Genomic DNA, 19,944 nt, shown 5'->3' with positions numbered 1-19,944 from the left:
GGAAAGTAAAAAATGTTTCCAGATCGCTGGCAAATTCGAGCGGGCGCTACATCAGATTCCTCGGCGGGACCACCCACCTGGAAAATAGCACGCGGCGAGATGCACGCTAATAGACGGCCTGCAGGACTTCCTTCGCTTTACGCTTTATGGACCGGGTTACGTCGTTCTGTGAACGATCGCTGCAGGTACGAAAGCGACACACGACTTAGCGCTAACAGAACCGGGCTTCTGTTTACGGCCGCAGTTATGACTTTTAATGATTTAAGGAAATTAGAAAAGCGGGTCGGTTTGCGACCTTGAGATATTCATCAAGACGTTTTAGTCAAGTAGGTTTTTTATCTGATTCAGTATCGCTGTGATAATAAACGTTTTATCTGAGGAACGTCTCGAAAAGCATTTTTTCGTGAAGCTTGGACGATGCGTCAAACACCTGTGTGTGTAAGTGTGTGTGTGTGTGTGTGTGTGTGTGTGTGTGTGTACACAGGGAGGCGGGGTATTTTTTGGCGTTTGTCTTTTTCTGACTTTGCAGAGAAATGTTGAACATGCGCTGATGGAGAATCTGGAGGCTGCAGTTGATCCTTTTGTCATTTAGAAGTTGATTTTCTCATGTTCTTTAGACGTTTCCGTGGCAACAGCATATATCTATTCTTCTGGAATCTTGTAAGCATGGTATTTTCTTTTAAAAATCTGCACTTCACTTACCACAAATGACATTAAATTATTTGCTAGCTACAAACAAATATAAATTCTATTTTTCCCCGTCTCCATGGCAACGCCTTTGACCCCACAAGTCCTTGGGACTTCTTTTTCCAAAGAGCGTCTGCGTTCAGAGTAAATATGTTTACTTATTGGGATATGCTGTGGATGCAGTCATGCGACCTCTGCTATTATTAAATGTAAATTTTGACATCTGAATAACTCGTTTCCACAGCAACACGTTGGACCGCCTCCTGAAAGCATCGTAGAATCTGGTTTTTATCTCGATTTTGTGCACAACTTTTGATGCTTAACCTAAATCGTTTCGTGCCAATCCACTCAGTTCCATGTGGGGGGGTAACCCGATGGTGCATGTTTAAGTTGCCGACTCAGTGACAACATATTTTACAGTTTAGTTTAACACGGGTAATTAAAGCCTGGGAACACAATAACCTCTGGCACTGCTCACACGGAGCGGATCCAGTCGGGGTATTTTTTCTTTTTTTTTAATGCTGATTCTCCAGAACGTTTCTAATTGCTGTGTTTGCTCTGCGTTCCCTGTGGGATGCAACGCAGGCCGAAAACCACGTTTAAAAAAAAAAAAAAATCACAAACGGGGCAACTCGAGCAAGAAATATCACGTCACAAGACGAGCGAGGTTCTGATTCCTCGTGGAACGACTTCCAGAGCGCGCCGTAATCACCGTTTCCAAGGGAATTCCATCGCGCCAGAGCTTCTGTAAACACCGCCAGTAACGAGTTAATTGCTTTCCAGGGTGAACGATAACCAGCTATTTAAGGGAAGGGGGGGTGGGGGGGGTGAGGAGTTTAAGTGTGAAATGTGGATGCCGTGTCACCGCATGGCGGCGTCTCTGAGATTTATGACACGTTTACAAAACCGCCTCAGCGCCGGCGTCGCTGTTTGAACTTCAACCGCGGGCCGTTTGCTTCGCACAAGCGCCATCATTCTGGAGCTGACTGCGTATTGTCTGTCCGTGTGAATCATGTCCGGGTTCAAAAGACGCGTCCCCCCCACGCCACCCCACCCCCCTTGGATAAAGCCCCCGCTCCAGGTGATGAATGGGGATTTAATCACGTCTCAATCATGGCTGTGTTGCTTCAATCCCTTATTGTGTTTGCCACTGAGGTTACAGGGTGAGAGACGTCGTTTAACTTTCGTTGACGCTCGAGGCCCTCAGGCGATCCGGGGTTGGACTGCGACGTGTTTTTGTCTTAAACCGCGCAGAAAAACTGTTTGGACGCAAATATGTTGATTGAGGTTCACTTTGTTTTTCACAGGGAATGAAATAAATGGACTGATGGGAACACTTTTACACAAAAGTGAGTGTATTTACATCACTTTTTACACAACACACACACACACACAACCACAAAAAATGGCTGTAGTGTACATGCCAGGCCAGTAGTTGGCGCCGTATTATTTAAAAATGAACACCATAGAAGAAGATCATGTTCCATGCAGATGAAAGGGATTATGGGCCAGAAAGTGACCCAGAACATTTTGCTGGAATCCAGGATTCTTTTAATTTAAGGTTTGGATAAAATAATATAATCACATCCCCCACAACTGTTTGTTTGTTTATTTGTTTGCCTGTTTGTTGCCAGCAGAATTACATAAAAATATAAAGTGATTTCCATGACACTCAGTGGAAGGAACTGATCCTGAACCAGAACATTTTGAATTTTGGTTTAGATCTGGAGAAATTTGATCTAGGATTTTTTTAAAAAGCTCTCCAATATTGCAAAATTATGTAATTTCTCAGTGAATAATCCACAAATCTCGATGAATTTGAAAAAATACATATTTAGACGGTTATCAGTTATGAATATGTTCAATCTGGATTAACTCATAAAAGTTAGAAATTATTTTTTAAATAGTTTGAAAAAAAACAACAACCTTTGAGATAAAGGCATAAAATGCACAAAAAACAATTTAAGTGATGCTAAAAATATCTTGTTTAATGTAATTATCATCAGGGTAATCAATAAGATCTGACCACTTCAGTCTCCACCAGCCTGGGCTGGAATTCCACCATTCAATTTTCCCAATACGACAACACAGAAATGAACGTTATTTGCCGGATGAATGCGAAAACTCCACGATTAAAGGTTAAATCGACCCGGTGTTCCCTGTCAGAACCTGATGACGCTCATGTCTCTGACGATAATACGGGAACACAAAAGGCTCATTTTCATCAAGCCAGCAGGTCGGCGCTGATCTCATCAAAGATGCAGAACGAGAGGAGCATCCATACGCTGACATCACCGTTTAACTCGGGTTGATTAGGCACATTTATAAAAACCCGGGATCAACGTACGACTCGTGATGATGTCACTCCGAAGACATGCGGAGTCTGACAAACGTCTCATCGGGCCTTTTTGGCGCGGCGGAACGCCTCGGCTCAGACTCCACCCGGCTCCGCTCAGCGGAGCCTCAGATGGGATGACTTCAGACAAGCTGCTCATCAATACCCGTCGCTGTTCCTGCTTTCAAAACGCGTGTAGTCACGCGAATCACGCTTCGACAGTAACGGCAAGCGACCGTCAGGCCGGTGTCCTTCTGATGGGGCGGTTTAGAGCCTGATCATCATCTCTTTGAATCCGAGCGACCTTCCCTTTTGAAGCCCGGACGAAATTCTAGCCAAATCTAGTTGGCAGTCCTTGACCCTGGACTCGAATTCTAAAAACGACTGCTGCTGACTCAGCAGATTGAGACCACGCTTCATTAAAAGAAGCCCGGCTACCTTTTATTTTGTCGCTTCGGTATTTCGTCAGATCAGAACCGCATGAGTAACCTCTGTCAGCGCCACTCGTACTGCAGATGGTATCTCTTTTTGGGGTTCCGCTCCGGCGAGTTCAGCCTTCAGCTCCTCGCCAGACACTCGGCTTTCAAAACAGACGGCGGCAACAGCGGCGGCGCTCCAATTAAAGCCGCTTGCTTCAGCGGCGCATCGCGTTTCACCCCGAGATAGCGGCAATCGTGTGCGATTGCCAGATGATGGCGAAGGGAGGTCGTGCAAGCGAAATTCGCGAAAAATGAAAATTAACCTTGTTGACTAGCCAGCATAGTTTTGAAGTAGGTCAGCGTAATCACGGCGCATTCCTGGCTTTTCTTCCAACTCAACGCGGAGCTCTTCAGGATCTCTGCGTGTGTCAGCTGGAACAAAATTGGAAGCAAAAAGGAGATTTTTTTGGATTTGAATCACATTTTTAGTTATCTTACATCGAGGGATTTAAATTTATAATGATATTTAGAATAGAAAACAAATGTCAGAAATGGTTTCATGCATCATTCTTCCCCCTTCCCCGGGAAAGTCTCTCCATTGTTCCCAATGAAACCAGTGAAGACTCACATGATGCCCAATAAGGCAAACCAACTACTTGTGTCTTCAACAACTGTGACATCCCATAATAGTCATGTCTAGTGTGACCATAAGAGTTTTAAATAGACTCCCCTCAGTAAAAACTGAAGAATACTCTTGGGCGAAAGGTCATCAAGACTCCAGTTGCTCCAATTCCCTTGGAGGTGAAGCCGTCGTTGGACAGGAAGTGACCACGTCTGTGCGTCCTGACTCCGACGGGTCGTCTTGCAGTAACTCCGCCGGTTAAACGTCTCCTGCGTGACGCCTGAGGTAATGCCTGACATCCACGTGCCGCGGCGAGGGCGAGTCCGATCCCATCTGGGATCGGTAAATCCGCCCAGTTTCCCCCTGGAGACTTTCTGATCTTCCCTGATTACATGTGGCAGCCTCTGACCTGCGCCGAAGACCCTCTCCTGACATGGGAGATTGACGATTATTGATGCGGAAACCTTGTTAACTCAGGACTCCAGGTTGTGCACTCTCTGAAGCTGGGGTAACTTTTTTTTTGCTTCTTTTTCGTTTTTTAGTTTATCTTGGGATGAAAATGATGATCGCGGTTGTGAGTTATGATTTCTTCTGCGCCAGAGTAGCGGCGTTGCGCTTGTGTTTTTCTGATGCTGCATTTAATTCCAGATTTAGTGCAGGATCCCTGGAAAGCGTAGCTCCGGCTTTGATTGAGTGAATCACCTGCTGTGGAAATTATAAACACCGAACAGGAATTTACATTAGGCACCCAGTGGAAAAGTGCACTGCGCTGATGGCTTTGTCTGAACGATGGAGTAATAAAATCTCTTTTGTATACAAGACATATTTCATCAGGGTACCTGCACTTCTTCACTCTGACTCTTTAAAAGCCGTTTCATCCATCGTCAGCCGGAGAGGGAAGAGCCAAGTGTGATGGTTTCAAGACGTTTTTAACGCCGACGACGCTGCTTTTGTGCTTAACTCTTCTCCGAAAATTGGTGCCTTCAAATCTCGTTTTCAACTTAATGGAATGACCGTCACGCCGCTCAGGAAATCGCACAGACGGGGTTGAAATTCCATCAATTAGACTGTGAATGATTATAGACACAATTAAACCCAAACGAGGAACCGGGGAGCGTAACGGCCGGGACAGGAAGGTTAGGTTTCTGCTTTTTTGTTGGGTTCTAATGGAGGTCGGACAAATTTGATGCTTCAAGCTTTACGTGTTAAAACAGTTAAAATCAGCAGAAACTTTTAAACTTTTCCTGAGATTAGCGAGGCTACCGATCGATAATCAATACGGGTAGACTGAGTTTGACTTTTTACCTGAAACAGAACAGCAAAAATCTCCCTACAGTTGTTGGTGTCATGAAATGCTACGTACAGGTGCTGTGCTACGTTTAAACAATATTTAGATAGTAATTTACTTGTTTTAGCTAGCTGGCTAGGCTAAGCTAGCTCACAGTAGCGCATACTGCGTTGCTAAATTGCGTTGCGTGACACAACTGTGCTAAGGCTAAATGGTATTAGGTGGCAATTTATTTTGTGATAACACAAAAAAAGCTTATTTAGCTAGCTGGATAGGCTACGCTGGCTAATAGTAATGCTTTTGCATTGCTAAATTGTGTTGTGTTACACAACACGATAAGAATTTTACGACATGGTAATTTGTTAGAGAATCGGTTCCGCCCCTCTATATTCTAGCCTGTTAGAATAAGCTGAAGGGATTTTCATACCTCATTGGCTGTTATTATTCAAACATGAAGTGAATCATAACAGACGCAACGATAAACTCAAACCCTGATTTATTACTCCTCTGAAAAAACAAGTTCGGGTGTTTTAACGTGCGTCATTTCTGCCTGTACCATCTTTTTCAGCAACATTTGAGTATAAAAAAAGTCATCTGTTGATACTGGACGGCTGATCCGGGGTCCACATGGAGGATTTAGCTCCACCATTAAGCGCTAGCCTGAGCTACGTTCGCCGGTTGCAGCTCTTCATCCGCCTGAAGTAGCGCAGACGTTTAAATCCACACTTGCTGTCACTTTAAGTGCACTTGAGGCCTCATTTATGGCGGAGCACTTGTAAACTTTCCCATTTCCAAAAGAAGAAAAAGGAAAAAAGGAGTACGTCTATTGAGGATGTTAAGTGTAGTTTTCCATTTATCACCGGCTGGGCTGATGTATGCGGGATCGGACGCTGCCAGACTCGACTTTTTTGAGGACATTAGCGTGCCACAGTGAGAGAGCGCTCTCATCCTTAAGAATTTCAATGACGCGATAAATTGCAAATCTTCTTAATATTGTAACCGGGTTCTGCTTTGGGAGGGTTCTTTAGAGTCTTTACGTAAAATTGCGGGAAGAACGCGGAACCAGCAGGAGGAAACGGGCATAAAAAATATCCTGAATGTTATTTCTTGTTTTAAAAAAAAAACACACAAAAAACGAGTCAGCTTTGGCTTTCACTTTCCAGCATGGCGAAGGCCAAGAACAACTCCTCTGCATTAACGTTTACACAAACTACCAATGAAATGAATATTGAAAATCGACTTTAAATACCCGCGGTATGAAGTTGCAGAAAATAGGTGAGTTGGACGATGTGTGGTACCTCCGTTCAGCGAGGAAACACATGGATCGGGTCTGTTAAATGTCAACATCAGTAAGCCGTGTATCACTCTGTTTCCATGATTTCGACAATTAAATCATTAAGTGTCATTAAGGGACTTGTGTAATTGCCCCTCTGGTGCTGGAGGAAGCCTGGGGAGGGAATCCAGCTCAGCGCCTGCTGCAGACTAGGAATATCCAACTCTTGTAATCTAACAATATAATATCTCCGTACGAAACTGCATTAATGAAAAAACCTGAGCTCTGTACGATCGCTTGGGAAGTATGAACTTTCCTGTAAAATGTTGTGACGAAGAGGTGGAAAGAGGAAAAAGGGGTCTAATGTTCTGCATCCACTTTGGCAAAAAAAAAAAAAAGTCTGGAGCGTTTCTGAGCCAGGTCAACATTCTGGAAAATGAAAGAGTCATTATGAGTGGAAACACTTGTATTTAGATCATTACTTCACACGGTAATTATTACATACAGAGCGTAATGACTCATTGCGAGAAGATTATCCTGCTAATCTCCAGGAAACGGCCAGCCTGAAGGACACCGGGCGTGCAAAGTAAAAAAAACAAAAACGTCCAGAATTATCGAATAATGTTCGAGGCTGGATGTCGTAAACACGTCGTAACCGATACCGATTCTTTTATAGGAAACAAACGTAGCCAAAAAGCTTTCGCGTTACGAGGAAACGTAAGCGGAAACGTAAGCCGAGTTCCAGGTGTCTTTGATGTCGGAGTCTTTAATGTCATTCCCGACATTGAAGATACATTACGAGCTGCATTATTATAGTAACTCCAATGAAACAAATGGCTTTTTGTTCCGATTTTTTTTTTTGCATTCTCCATGTTCATGCAAATAACTTTTGTGTACTCGCTGCTCGGGTAACAAATTGCCGTATCATGTGTTACAATTACCTCCTCAGTTTGACCAGCCAATACATCTTCTCAATGAAACGGGCTGAAAGCTATGAATTATGGCCATATTTCAGACTAAAAGAAACAAACCACTAATTGCGACGTGGCCTCTCGGTAATTTCAACACAGAGCCCAGAAAGGCTCTCCAGTATTGGGGGGGGGGGAAATCATTTACTGCTGCTGCTGCTTTATTTTGGTTTCAAATAACAGACACTACTAATTTGGTGTGGGTCTGACCCCCTGGCCCCTCACCCTTCTCTTCCTCCCCCCTATACTTCATGCCCTGTGGGGGAAACTCCAATCAGCCCACATCTCCACCAACTTTTTCCCTTTTTTTTTTTACCCCCCCCCCCCGACCCTCTCCGCTACCAGCGAACTGAAGACCGCCTTTCTGAAAAAAGGTTTCTGCTAATTCCCATTTCCTTTATAATCACAAGCTTTCATGTGAGTGGCTGGTCGGGGGCCAGCCCAAGGAGAGAGAGGGAGGGGGGTGGGTGGTAATTACTCTGGGGTCCTGGGGCATTAACCCGACCAGGTGTCACTGGATGGCCTGTTTACCTCAGTGATTAATGAATGGAGCGCTAGTCTCTCGCCACCACCCACAACCCCCAAACCCACGTCTCTTTTATTTGGCGTGGAGCGTGCCACTGAATCAATTTGCCCAGCAGTGACAGGTCTGAGCCGGTACACCCCCACCCTGGTCATGTGTTAGCGAGGCTAACGCTAATTAAGACGAAGGGGGGCGGGGGGTTTCATGAATGGACACAGAAAACACTTGTTTTGCACCAACGACAAGTCGGCAATCGATAAGACCCAACGACCAAGATCCGGTTCAAAGAAGACTTTTCGTCAACTATAACAACATCTTAGTAAAAGCTCATAATCTCCGTCAGATTGAGAATCCAGAGCCGGTAATAAGCCTCTACCTGGGTTGCATTAAAAGATTAACTTTTCATCGTTACCTTTGCCCCCCCCCCCCTTGATTGTACAATAGACCTCACCTGGTGACTCCAACGAGACGGTAAATATGTTTTACCATCTCGCGTAGCTGTTGAAAAGTTGGGCGTGAAAAGCGGGACTGTCATCCCCCCCCCCCACGTCTGTCAGAGAGGATATGGAGGCAGCAGCGCGCTCAGGCTTTGTGTACACAGGTGATTACCCAATCAACATGTCCTCTCTAAGAGGGGGCCAGCGAGGGTTCATGTCAGTCAGCCGCCGCCGCTGCCGCCACCCAACCGCGCCGAGCCAAATACGGCCTCATCGCTACGATACTGACACGATAACACGAGACGGGATGAGGGCGGACGCGTCTAACAATGTGCATCTTTCAGTGGAGGAAGCCACTAATTACACAGCACCCGCTGTCATTACCGGGGCTTTTGTGGAACAGATGTTAGCCTCATTTTTTGGAGAGTTGCACAGAAACTGTCTTCTCAGTTGACTCAGTGAAAATATGTATGTGGTGACAGAAGTAATCTAAGTAAAAGTAATGCAAAGAAAATTGTTATTTATTACTGATTAGATTATCATTAGACAAGCATAAGTTAGTGATATATGAGTTTTCAGCAGGGTGAGGTATCCTATGTAAATATACTGCTGGAAAGTATTAGAAATTTTAAATTAAATATAATTTGATTTTGAATTCCGCTAAAAAAACAAACTAAAAATCTAAGTGGCTAAAAGTGGATATATTTTATTTAGCTGCTAGCTGGCAGCAAAGGAATCACAGTAATATGGTAACACTACAGTATTTAAGATTTGCATTGGAATATTCTATGATTCGGTGTGGTCAAAACACTTATGGATATTAAATACTCATTGGACGTCTCAGAGACTCGGGGGTTAGAGCACAAGACAAAAACTTCAACGACACTTTTTCACTCAGAAATCTTTTCTCATCTAAATGTCACCATCTAATGTCAAGAGTCTCATCCAGATGTGCAAAGTGTGGATCTGGAAGATGCACGCTGATGCATAACATGATGCATCAGTGTGCACTTTAGCATGTTTGCTGCAGGAAAAGACCTACCTTTAGCACCTGAACACTACATGCAGAAACCGTCCTTTAGTATATGTACGCTATATGCATCCATTCAGCGCAAGTGTGCACTTTAGCATCCGTGTGCTACATGTAGAGACCTTCCTTTAGCATCTGTGTGCTACATGCAAAAACATCCATTTAGCATCTGTGTGCTACATGCAAAAACATCCCTTTAGCATCTTGTGCTACATGTGGACACCTCCTTTTAGCATTGGTATGCTAATTGCATAGACCTTCCTTTAGCATTGGTATGCTAAATGCATAGACTTCCCTTTGGCACCAGTGTGCATTTTAGTATATGTGTGCTACATGTAGAGACCTACCTTTGGCATCTGTTCACTACATGTAGAGCCTTCCTTTAGCATTGCGTGCTAATTGCAGAACCTTCCCTTTGGTATCTACTTGCTAAGACTTTCTACCACAAACCTTTCAAACACCATTTGGCTTTGGAGCCCTTCTTGTTAAATCAACAATCGGACATGTAAACCGACACGGAACCACTTCCAGTCTCGTTTCCCTCTGAGGCCCGTTCAAGTGAGTCACCGAGACGCGTTAATAAAACCCTCCCGCGGACTATAATCACGGCGAGTCACGACAGAACGCATTCCTGCTTATCTATTCAGCCTCAACTGGCGTGCGATGACATCAGCCGCCCAGGCGAACATTCAGACAGGCCATTAACAAAGCTGATGAGTTACAAACTGCTGCTGCTATTATCCCCCCGGCTCTTAATGGATCACATTTTGATTGTGTCAGCCAACACTCCGCTGACCTTTTTTACATGACGGCTGAAGCTTAGCCGTACGCTTCCAGCAGCTGTTTTTTCCACGCCGTCTGTCAAAACAACATGGCCGAGTCAGACGGAAGGCGGGGGTAAACTGTTGTGACTACCCCAGGTGAGGGGGGACGAGGAGAAAAGGGGGGCGAGGCTGCGACCGCTTCGAGCTGTCACCGGGGAATGCGTACGTATTGGCGTGGGCAGCGCAGGTGTACAGGCTGGAGAGGAGCGCGGCGCACTAATGAAACAAAAACATGTCAGAAGGGCTCCCCGTGTTTTAACACCTGCGGGTTTCTCCGCTGTTTGCGCTCGGATGTCAGTTTACGCAACGATTCGCAGGCCGAGGAATTAAGTTATCATAACACCCCATGTGAAATATTACATTTTGTTCCCGATGACTGCAGAATTACAATTACGACGGGGCCGCGGTGGTGATTAGCACACGAGACAAAACATATTGTTTCAGACACGGAATATGCGTTGATCGTGTGTGTGTGTGTGTGTGTGTGTGGTCCGGAGTGACGCTCTGCAGAATTCCATTTCACTCCATCCAGTAAATCGGGAAAGTTTTTTTCTTTCGGAGAAAAGTTACAATTTATGTTAACTAATAAACGCTTCGATATTCCGATATAAGCAAAAATTAGCGCGAAACGACATTTAATCCAGCTTTTTGAACGCACTCCTTTATTTAAATGCTATGACGTGAATCTGGTTGGTGTTAAAGTGGAAAGCGTGGAAAAATTCATGACAGATGGAGACAGATGTCTTCTTGAAAGGTACGAATTTCTGATGAATGACACCGTGCAGTGGAACCAGACGAGGTGGAAACGCCGCGCCGCCATCTTGAATGAACTTTAATGACTTTCGGCGTTCTCGGAGGCCGAATTCTCGTCTCTGCGGTGGAAATATTAGAGGGTTAATGTTTAATTTGTGTCACTAATGTCTCAGATTTTCCTCCGCAGTGAATTTTCCTAAATGAGATGCAATCTGTCACACTTCTCACGTCTCCTGAAAGCGGCCTGTCTACAGGAATTGAGCATCGCGTGTTGATCACAGGTTATTGATTCCATCCTGACGGGAGGCGGAGCCTCCAGATGCGTTACGTCACCTCCGATCTCTCCGAATGGGATAAAAGTTTTGTGATTCTGCGTGGGTGTTCCAAAAATGCACCCTCTGGGTGACCCCATCCACTGATAGCAGGGGCGTGCCCTCCCCTGAAATCCCATTGGCCCCACAAACCACCAGCTCTTCATTCTTGAGGTCTGATTGGCCGTCTTCCCAGTGAGAGACGTGAGCTTAGCTTTAACCAGCTGTGTAGGAATATTTCTGAATTTTGTGGCTTACCCTTTAATAAGTAATTCATCTTTATATTTTTGTTAATAAATTTAAATACATTTTGTTAATTGATTTGATGTATTAATGTTTTTTAATGTCAGTTAAGGTCATGTAAAAAAAATTAAACAGAAATGTTAATTTAATTAAACTCTAATTTCTTTGAAATTTTTGAAATTTGACAAAAAATTTGAATTTTTCAAATTTTAGATTTTTTATCTAAAAAAAATAGTATTAAAATTTTCAAAAATTCTAAAATTTAATTCAAACTGAAAATTTGAACCAAATCATTTCAGATGCAATGTGTAAAAATGATGCAGAAAAATGTTAATGCTGTGACAAACGAATCATTTTGGCGGAAAATAATTTTTGTTTTGTATTTTAAACAAGTTTTTAAACACGTTCACTTCCTGGTGTTTTACATACACAATTGAGACACTTGTGAATGATTGGCAGGCCAGTTGTCAGGATTGTGACCTTTGAATTTTTAAAAATGAAGTTGAATTTTTCAAATGTTTGTTTTTTTGTTTTAAAATTTTTTAAATTTTTGAATTTTTAAAATTTGAATTAAATGTAAAAAATAGATACAAACCATCCGAGATACAATGTTTAAAAGTGATACAGAAAAAATGCTAATGCTGTGACGAAGGCCGCGTTTACGTATCATTTTGGCGGAGAATAATTTTTGTTGCCCACACAACATCAGTTCTGCTGAACAAAAATTTTGTTTTGCATTTTTAAAATTTTTTTTTAAAAGTGCTCACACAATTACTTTTGAAACTATTCTGGATGATTGACAGGCCGATCGTTGGCGACGTCACCTTTCAAAATCACCACAGATTCCGATCACGGTAACGGTTCAGCGATTCAGAACTGGACCGATGAACGTCTTTTTCACTGCGTTTACGTTTCACATTCGCCGAAACGCTTTTAATTTGCAGGAACTGCTTCAGTTTCCTGTTTGACCTGAAGCCGCCGGCTGACGGAGGCGACTCTCACACAAACAATCATCGACGGCGATCTTCATCCGTCAGTCGCTTCCTTTTGTAGGTGCAGGTAGTTTTGGGGGGGGATCATCGGTCGACGTCTGGTTTTCGCCTGTTCTGGGCCCGATTGGAGGTGGGAAGGGTCACGTATTGATCCGGGAGGGGCTTTGTTTGGCAGCATCGCAATCTAAAAGCTATAAAGATATCCCAGCTCCAGTGTAACGCTCTCCACCGAGGCGGGACACCTGCACTATGTCATGGTGTTTAGATTGGGAGCCGGGGGCCGATAGGGCCAGCTGGGCCCCTCTATCATCAGATCCAACAACGCTTACAATAACACAGGAGAAGGCAACACAGAAACACATTAGATTTGCTCTTATTTATGGCGTTTCATGACAAGACTTGGGCTCACAATCCAACTTGGACATTAGCGGGCTAAATTGATGCAAAGCACTTACGGAGCTCATCCAGCGCTGGAGTGCGCAGCGCGAAGATGCTCGTCTGCTGTAAATATTAGCTCTGAGGGACATTTTTAGCTTGTCAAAACAAAGTCGCGCAATTGCTTTTAACATCCTTAATCTTCGGATGATTGTTCAAAACAGATTCCTGACTCACTCTGCCTTGCATCTGTTCAAACAGCAGACACACACACACACACACACACACACACACGACGGCCCCCGAGGAGCATCGGTTAAACTCGACGTCAACCTACCCTGTTTTTAATAGGAAATACAAAATATTTTCATGGGGAAAAAGTTATTAGGTGATTGGATGTCATGTGATCGGATATTTCCACACAGATTTAATAAAGGTTTGGATATTGACCGACTTTTTCCCCCCTTTCTGTTCATTATTTCTTATTTTACTTAACTATGTTTTTTCCTGACATTCAATCTAATCAATAAATCAATTTAAATTTAAATCAATCATCAGAGATTGAATTCTACCCAAACAAAGAAGCCTGATATGAAGTGTTTCCATTGTTTGAGGTTAACAGAGGGAATTAAAATTGAATCAGTTAAATTAAAGCAGCTCGGTTACTGAACTTCTGTTTTTTATTTGACAGATTTTTAACAATTTGAAACCTAGAAACTTTTTTTTTGTTATTTTGTCTGTAAGAGAATGAAACTTATACTGAAAGGATGAAACTTTAATAACTGATCAGAAATTAATTCTCCAAATACTTTTGGGATTCATGAATTGTTACTTCCAGTGCAATTTGATTCAAGTTTGCCCTAAATATTTAATTTGATTAAATTTAGATTTTTAAATTTTTTACAGACTAGTAAAACCAACATGATGTACTGGATATCTGTGTTTACATCTGTGATCATGAAATCACCGTTTTTATTATTAGTAATAATTAAAACATTTTATTAAAAGTCAATTAAATTTTCATTTTTTTTCCAACATTTAACTTAAAAATAATGAATTCATTCTAATTCATTAAATTAATTTAAGCTGAATTAAGCCCAAGAGAGGTGTGTGTGTGTGTGTGTGTGTGTGTGTGTGTGTGTGTGTGTGTGTGTGTGTGTGTGTGTGTGTGTGTGTGTGTGTGTGTGTGTGTGTGTGTGTGTGTGTGTGTGTGTGTGTGTGTGTGTGTGTGTGTGTGTGTGTGTGTGGCTTTGACTGGCACGAACATAAACAGCGATGCGGTTTGACAGATTTCGCTCAGGCCTCTTGAGAGGCTCCTATAAACAGGAGAGCGGCTCAGGCTCGGGGTCCACCTGTGCGCGTCACCGGGGGTGTGAGCTCCACCCCCCCCCTCTAATGATGAAGGCCCCCGGTGCGTAAATCACTGTCAGATAAAGGCGCGCTGTTTAGAAGGAACCATTAATATTTTGATCGGTGTGTTTAAGAGAGTCAGCTCCTTAATGCACAAAGTCCGGGGCTTTACTGGGGAGGGGGGTGAGTTGGGGGGTGGCATATCTGCCTCTGGCCCCCCACCCCACCCCCAAAGTGTTAACAGGTCATGAATCTCTCGCCAATTGATGCACATTAACTTAAACAGACCGTGTAAGGCTCTCTGGGATGTTCTCTGGAAGGGTGTGGGGGGGGGTCCTGAGGGGGGGGTGTTATTGATTAAGTGCTCGTTATTAATTTGAAGGTTTTGCACCAATAGAATAAAATAAAAAGTGTGATTTTGACACGTTTCAGCTGCAGGAAATGAATCCAAAAATGGCAAAATTTTAAATGAAAAGTCTTCAAAAAGTTCTCTTTGTGTGCATTAAAATGTAAAATTACGCAAAGTCTGGTCAGAGGTTTAACTTTAAGATGTTTGTGTTTAAATTTAAATAATTACCACGGGGGAAAAAATGTCATCGCTGTCTTTGTGTTTTGCGCCAAAAAAATCAGCAACTGTACAAAAAAGACGCTACATGGATACGGAAATTTGAATTTCCTGCTCGTCTCGCTGAGGGTCCCCAAAAAAACCGATCCAGATCAGATCCGGCGGTCTGGGCCACGCCCGATCCGGATTGACATCTGATCTGATGCCACTTCTGACGAGGACGGCATCCAACAAAAAAAACATTTGCTGATCTGGCGTTGATCTGATTAGCGTCCAGGGCTGGATCTCATTTTAGCACCTGTTCTTACGGCCACTAGAGGGCGATGATGTTCACTTTGCACGCTTCCTCACCCAACTTAGTCGTTTTTTGTTTTTTTTTAAGCGTATAAACGCAAAAACGCGGCTAACTACTGTTCTACTGGTGAATTCGCTAACGCAGCAGGTGTTTTCTCCGAATCGCCGCTTCGCTAAATGAGACGTTCCTAAAATTTGGGCAGATCGGACGTCGGACGGTTCAGTCCGAGTCGTGTCCGACATTGTTTCCCGTGCACATCTTTCATATCCATGTTGAGGAATCTTTTACACACATCCTGCCACTAGTCATGGCTACACAACGGCGATTATAACTGTCACCTCTCGTTACCGTCTCCAAGGCCATCATAGAATTACTTACAGTTCCTGCGCCAGGAGTTTCTGATTGTTTTTACTGAGGAAACTTCCCCCCAGTGATTCCAGAGCCATGTGAGGCACATCTGGGAGATTACTACGGCCGCGTCTTCCAGTCAACAAGCATTGAAAGGCCTTCTGCTATTTTAATCCGCTCTGAATATTCCAGCAGCCTTGCAATCAAACCAGATGAGAGAGGGGTTGGACACACAACAGACGGGCCGCCCAAATTAAAAGCAATTGTCGGAAATTGTCGAGCATGATTGTTTTTGCGCACGTCTTGTTCAAATAAATATCCAGACGGCGAGCATCCTGGAGCTGTGGCGATACCCGGGCTGCAAAAAAAGACGTCACCAGCAGGACTTCAAAACGCCAACTGAAGCTCAGGAGGGTTGTGTGTTGTTGTTGTTGTTGTTGTTTTTTTAATTTTTAATGCTTTTTGTTTGGTTTTAGTTAAAAACGAATGAGATTTCCCGTAGAAATATGCAGTTGGAGTCAAGCTGTCATAACATCGTATTTAATGAGAACATTCCTGTGCTTGATCATTTGTGAATTTGAGGAATTTTTTTTTTGTCTCTCTTGGTGTTAAAAATATAAATCGTCCAAAAAAAAAAAATTGATGGTAAAAAGAATTTAAATTAACGGGGATGTTTTTCTTTCTTCAAGACGCAACCGTTTAGATGGATTCAAGTCCGCGGGTCTAGAGGTGTCTGGTCCCGGATCGGGATCCACTTCCTGGTCATGTTATCGAAATGAGAGCGCTCAGATTGGGAATTCCAAGCAGGCTGAGGATAACTTTACGAATCCCTTTGAGGAAAAATTTCTCCCGCAGTCGGCAGAAGATAAAATGTACGTGCGCTGATGTCATCGATTGTTTTATCTCAGGTTTGTGGGCGTCGGCCTGAAGTTACCGTTAAAGTCAAAACTTGAAAAGCGACTTAAAGTGAACATTCATACGTCGATTTCTCGCTTTTCAGACCCACCGTGATGTTCGATATGAAGTCATCAGCGAAGAAATCCGGAAAACTCGGGTGGTTGAATCCATTCTGGTCCACAGTTCGGCCAGGAGGGGGCGGTAACGAGCACCAGATGTTACTCAGCAACTTCCAGAAGAAAAAGAAGAACAGCAGGACATTAAGGTGAGAACAATCTGCCTTCATTAGCAACCAATCACCGATTACATCGCCCACATCAAATCAGAACCACGCCGAATCGACAAAATTGACATCAAAGCCCCTCAGAACCATCGAGATGTTCTCCAAAGCGGCTCCAACTTCTACGGATCTACCTGCTCGCATCGGGATCACCAACCTGGAACCCTCCAGATGACTGTGGTAGCCTCGAGCGTTCTGCTTAGCCTCACGAGTTAAGAGATAAGAATCAGGAGCGCAGAAGTGCAGCCGCTCAAACGGCTTTAATGTCTTCTCACCGCGTTTCCGTTTGCTTGGGTTTCATCTGTTTTCATAATCTTAAACACTTAAAGGTTCGAGTGCTCAGACCTATCGGCCCCGCATCTTAATGAGGAGCAACAGGAGCTAAACTGGTTGTGATAAGACGCCTGCAGCTCGTTTTTGTTTTATTTAAACAAAACGTCGGGAAGAAGAACCTCGGAAAAAATACTATTCGTCAGTTCAAACTGTTTCAGGAAATATTTGTAGGCGGTAAAGGATTGGCTCTAAAGAGCAAACTTTAGACAAATGATCTCTGAGCGCTGTGCATCATGGGTAACGCACGTCTTGAGGTCGTTACCAAAGATAGATCACTGTCACGTCTCACTTTTGAAAAAGCCTGAGAAAGTCGGATTGACTTTCAAGCTGGATTTTGAAAGGGGAAGGGGGGGTTTTTGCGCCGTAATTGCTATATAATGAAGGCTCCGCTGACCTCCTGCCACATCACGGCCCATGTTTTTTTATTTACTCCGTCTTCCACGACGTTAAACAGATGGAAAAAATATGTTTCTCCGCAGCTCCTGCAGGAATTTGATTTCTCCCAACAGCTGTCTCGCTTTACACAAGCATGGAGTCGAGGAAGCTCCCATCCCGAATCAATCACGCCGGCTGAAGTTTCCTGCAAACTGGGCCGACAGGAGGGGGAGGTGGGGGTGTGGGGGAGGGAATAATGGCGGGGGGGGGGGGCTGATGAGCTCTTGTTTACGTCCTCTAATACCTTCATGCCATTAAGCTGCACCACTGAGAGACACAGGAAATCACCTGACACCTGCAGGAGGAAGCTGGACGTTAACACGACTCCATTAGGAGGAGGAGGATGATGATGATGATGATGATGATGAAGGTGATGATGATGACCTGTTTGCTCTTATTAACATCTACATTTGTCTGTATTGAGATGCCGGTGAAGTAAAAACCCATTGCTGTACGTTTTGGTGTAAATATTCATCCGCTGGGATGGAAGGCAAGATCAGGAAAAATGTACCCACTTTTAGTAATTATTATAATTATTATTATAATAAAACAAATTCTAGAGCTTATAGAATAAATTATAAAAAATCAAAAGTGTAAATAAAGGAGAAACTTATTTAAATCCTTAATAAATAAAGAAGTTTTGTTCTTATAGTGTAAAATTTTTTAGTGTAATTTTTTATTTATTTATGAAAATTCAACGTCAGAAGAGCTGGAAGTTCCCAGAATTCCAAGGGTTTCCGGGTGTAACGCGCTTCTAAACATGAGTTTGTCATCTCAGGGTCACCGGGTCAGACCCGGGTTCTGATGCGATGTGATGGTAATTTCGTATATCAGGATAATCTACAGGATTACGGGAACACATATTTCTCTCCAAATGAGCGAGGCGCTAGCTGTTAGCATGAGCTAGCATGAAGCCACAGAGAGGAAGACCAGGAAACACCCAACTCGTCTTCATCAGACCCAAACACATCATGTTCATCAAGTCACGCCATGTGTGGTGGGAATGGACGCCGCCGCCGCGTCCAGATACGCATCACATCCTGTTTCTAATCCGGTGAACGAGCACGCGCTTCCCGCCAAACGCCGTCGTCATGGAAACGCAAACAACCACCAGATAGTTTACCAGCTGTGTCAAAATAAAATCCTGCGACAGCTGATCGTCGGACGAGCGTCTTTGGAACGAGCATCGATGCAGCAGTCGCCATGACGTCGTCACAGTGACGTCACATCACGCAGATCTGTCATTGGCTGGGGATCAGTGACATCACAGCATTGATTTAATCAGAACAGAAATAAGGAAAGTAGGTTCTCATTAATATGTATGTTTTATGTTAAAGGGTGTAGAAATAATATCAATAATAATAATAATGTTAATAATTATAATAGTAGTTTATTAGTTTAGAACTTATCAAATCGGTGCTACAAAGCAAATAAACAGGGAGACAAAACAATAACATGGAAAAAACATAAAAGTAAATTAAAAAGAAGAATAAAAGTTCAAGTCGTGGAAGATTTAATCCATAAATAACAAGAGGAGGATTTAAAATAAGGATAAAATGTAAAAACGGCACCTGAGTTGAATAAAAGATTTATTTAAAATAAAAAAATCGAGATTTCAAAACTATCCAAAAAAAAATTTTTTTAAGTTAAAATCAGATCATAATTAATAAACAATAATGATCATAAATATGATCATATAAAAATTTCTATTTTATATTTACGGTTTTATTTATAGGAGGTTAAATATCAACAGGTGGTTTTTCCTGTTTAAAAAAAATAAAAAAATAAAAAAAGAGTCCTGACTGAACGGCGTGAGTGAATTAATTTTCTGTCTGATGGATCTGACAGCCTGAACTTTCTCTTCTGGGTTCTAAACGTGACTCTGAGGTCTGACGTATTTATTTAAACTCAGGCGAACAGCGAACACCTTATTCCTGCGGCCCCTTCAGGGCCCGTCGGAGAGCTGAGAGCTCCGGCTCGGGGTGAATGGGAGCCGCAGTGGGACATCCATTATACGGCTGGGAGTCTTTGAACGCATCAAGTCGTGTTAATTATCAGCTAAAACAGGAAGTTAATTAATTAATGGTTGAATTACTTCGTGTTTTTTACACAATGTCGTTTTTAATAGAATATTTTCCTCCATGAGGAATCTGATGGTATTAGAATCAGTTCACATATTTAATTTTATTTCCAGTATCACATGGTCACTTATATGAAATTTTTTTTTTTTAATTCACATTATTTTTCTGTCTTTTTTTTGTTCCGCCACAGCTGGGGGGTCCATTAAAAGGGGCCCAGGGGCACAAAATGAGCAGCGTGACACCTGTTGCCCCCCATCTTTTATCGGACTTTAACCTTTAA

The 19,944-nt window shown here is 43.0% G+C and overlaps 1 protein-coding gene across 1 annotated transcript in view; it reads left to right on the top strand.

Annotated features, from left to right (window-relative positions):
• LOC137595612 (uncharacterized) overlaps nucleotides 1-18,398 on the top strand; it is a 31,855-nt gene extending 13,457 nt beyond the window's left edge. Inside the window, exons 5-8 of the mRNA XM_068315826.1 lie at nucleotides 16,328-16,510; nucleotides 16,639-16,800; nucleotides 17,628-17,756; nucleotides 18,362-18,398. Coding sequence (XP_068171927.1) covers nucleotides 16,328-16,510; nucleotides 16,639-16,800; nucleotides 17,628-17,756; nucleotides 18,362-18,398 — 511 coding nt within the window. The remainder of the gene's footprint in view (nucleotides 1-16,327; nucleotides 16,511-16,638; nucleotides 16,801-17,627; nucleotides 17,757-18,361) is intronic.
• Nucleotides 18,399-19,944: the final 1,546 nt, after the last annotated feature.

The sequence above is a fragment of the Antennarius striatus genome, chromosome 5 (assembly GCF_040054535.1).
Source record: "Antennarius striatus isolate MH-2024 chromosome 5, ASM4005453v1, whole genome shotgun sequence".
Taxonomy (NCBI): Eukaryota; Metazoa; Chordata; class Actinopteri; order Lophiiformes; family Antennariidae; genus Antennarius; species Antennarius striatus.
Note: the sequence above shows the minus strand (reverse complement) of the source record. Positions and strands in the feature narration are given on the sequence as shown.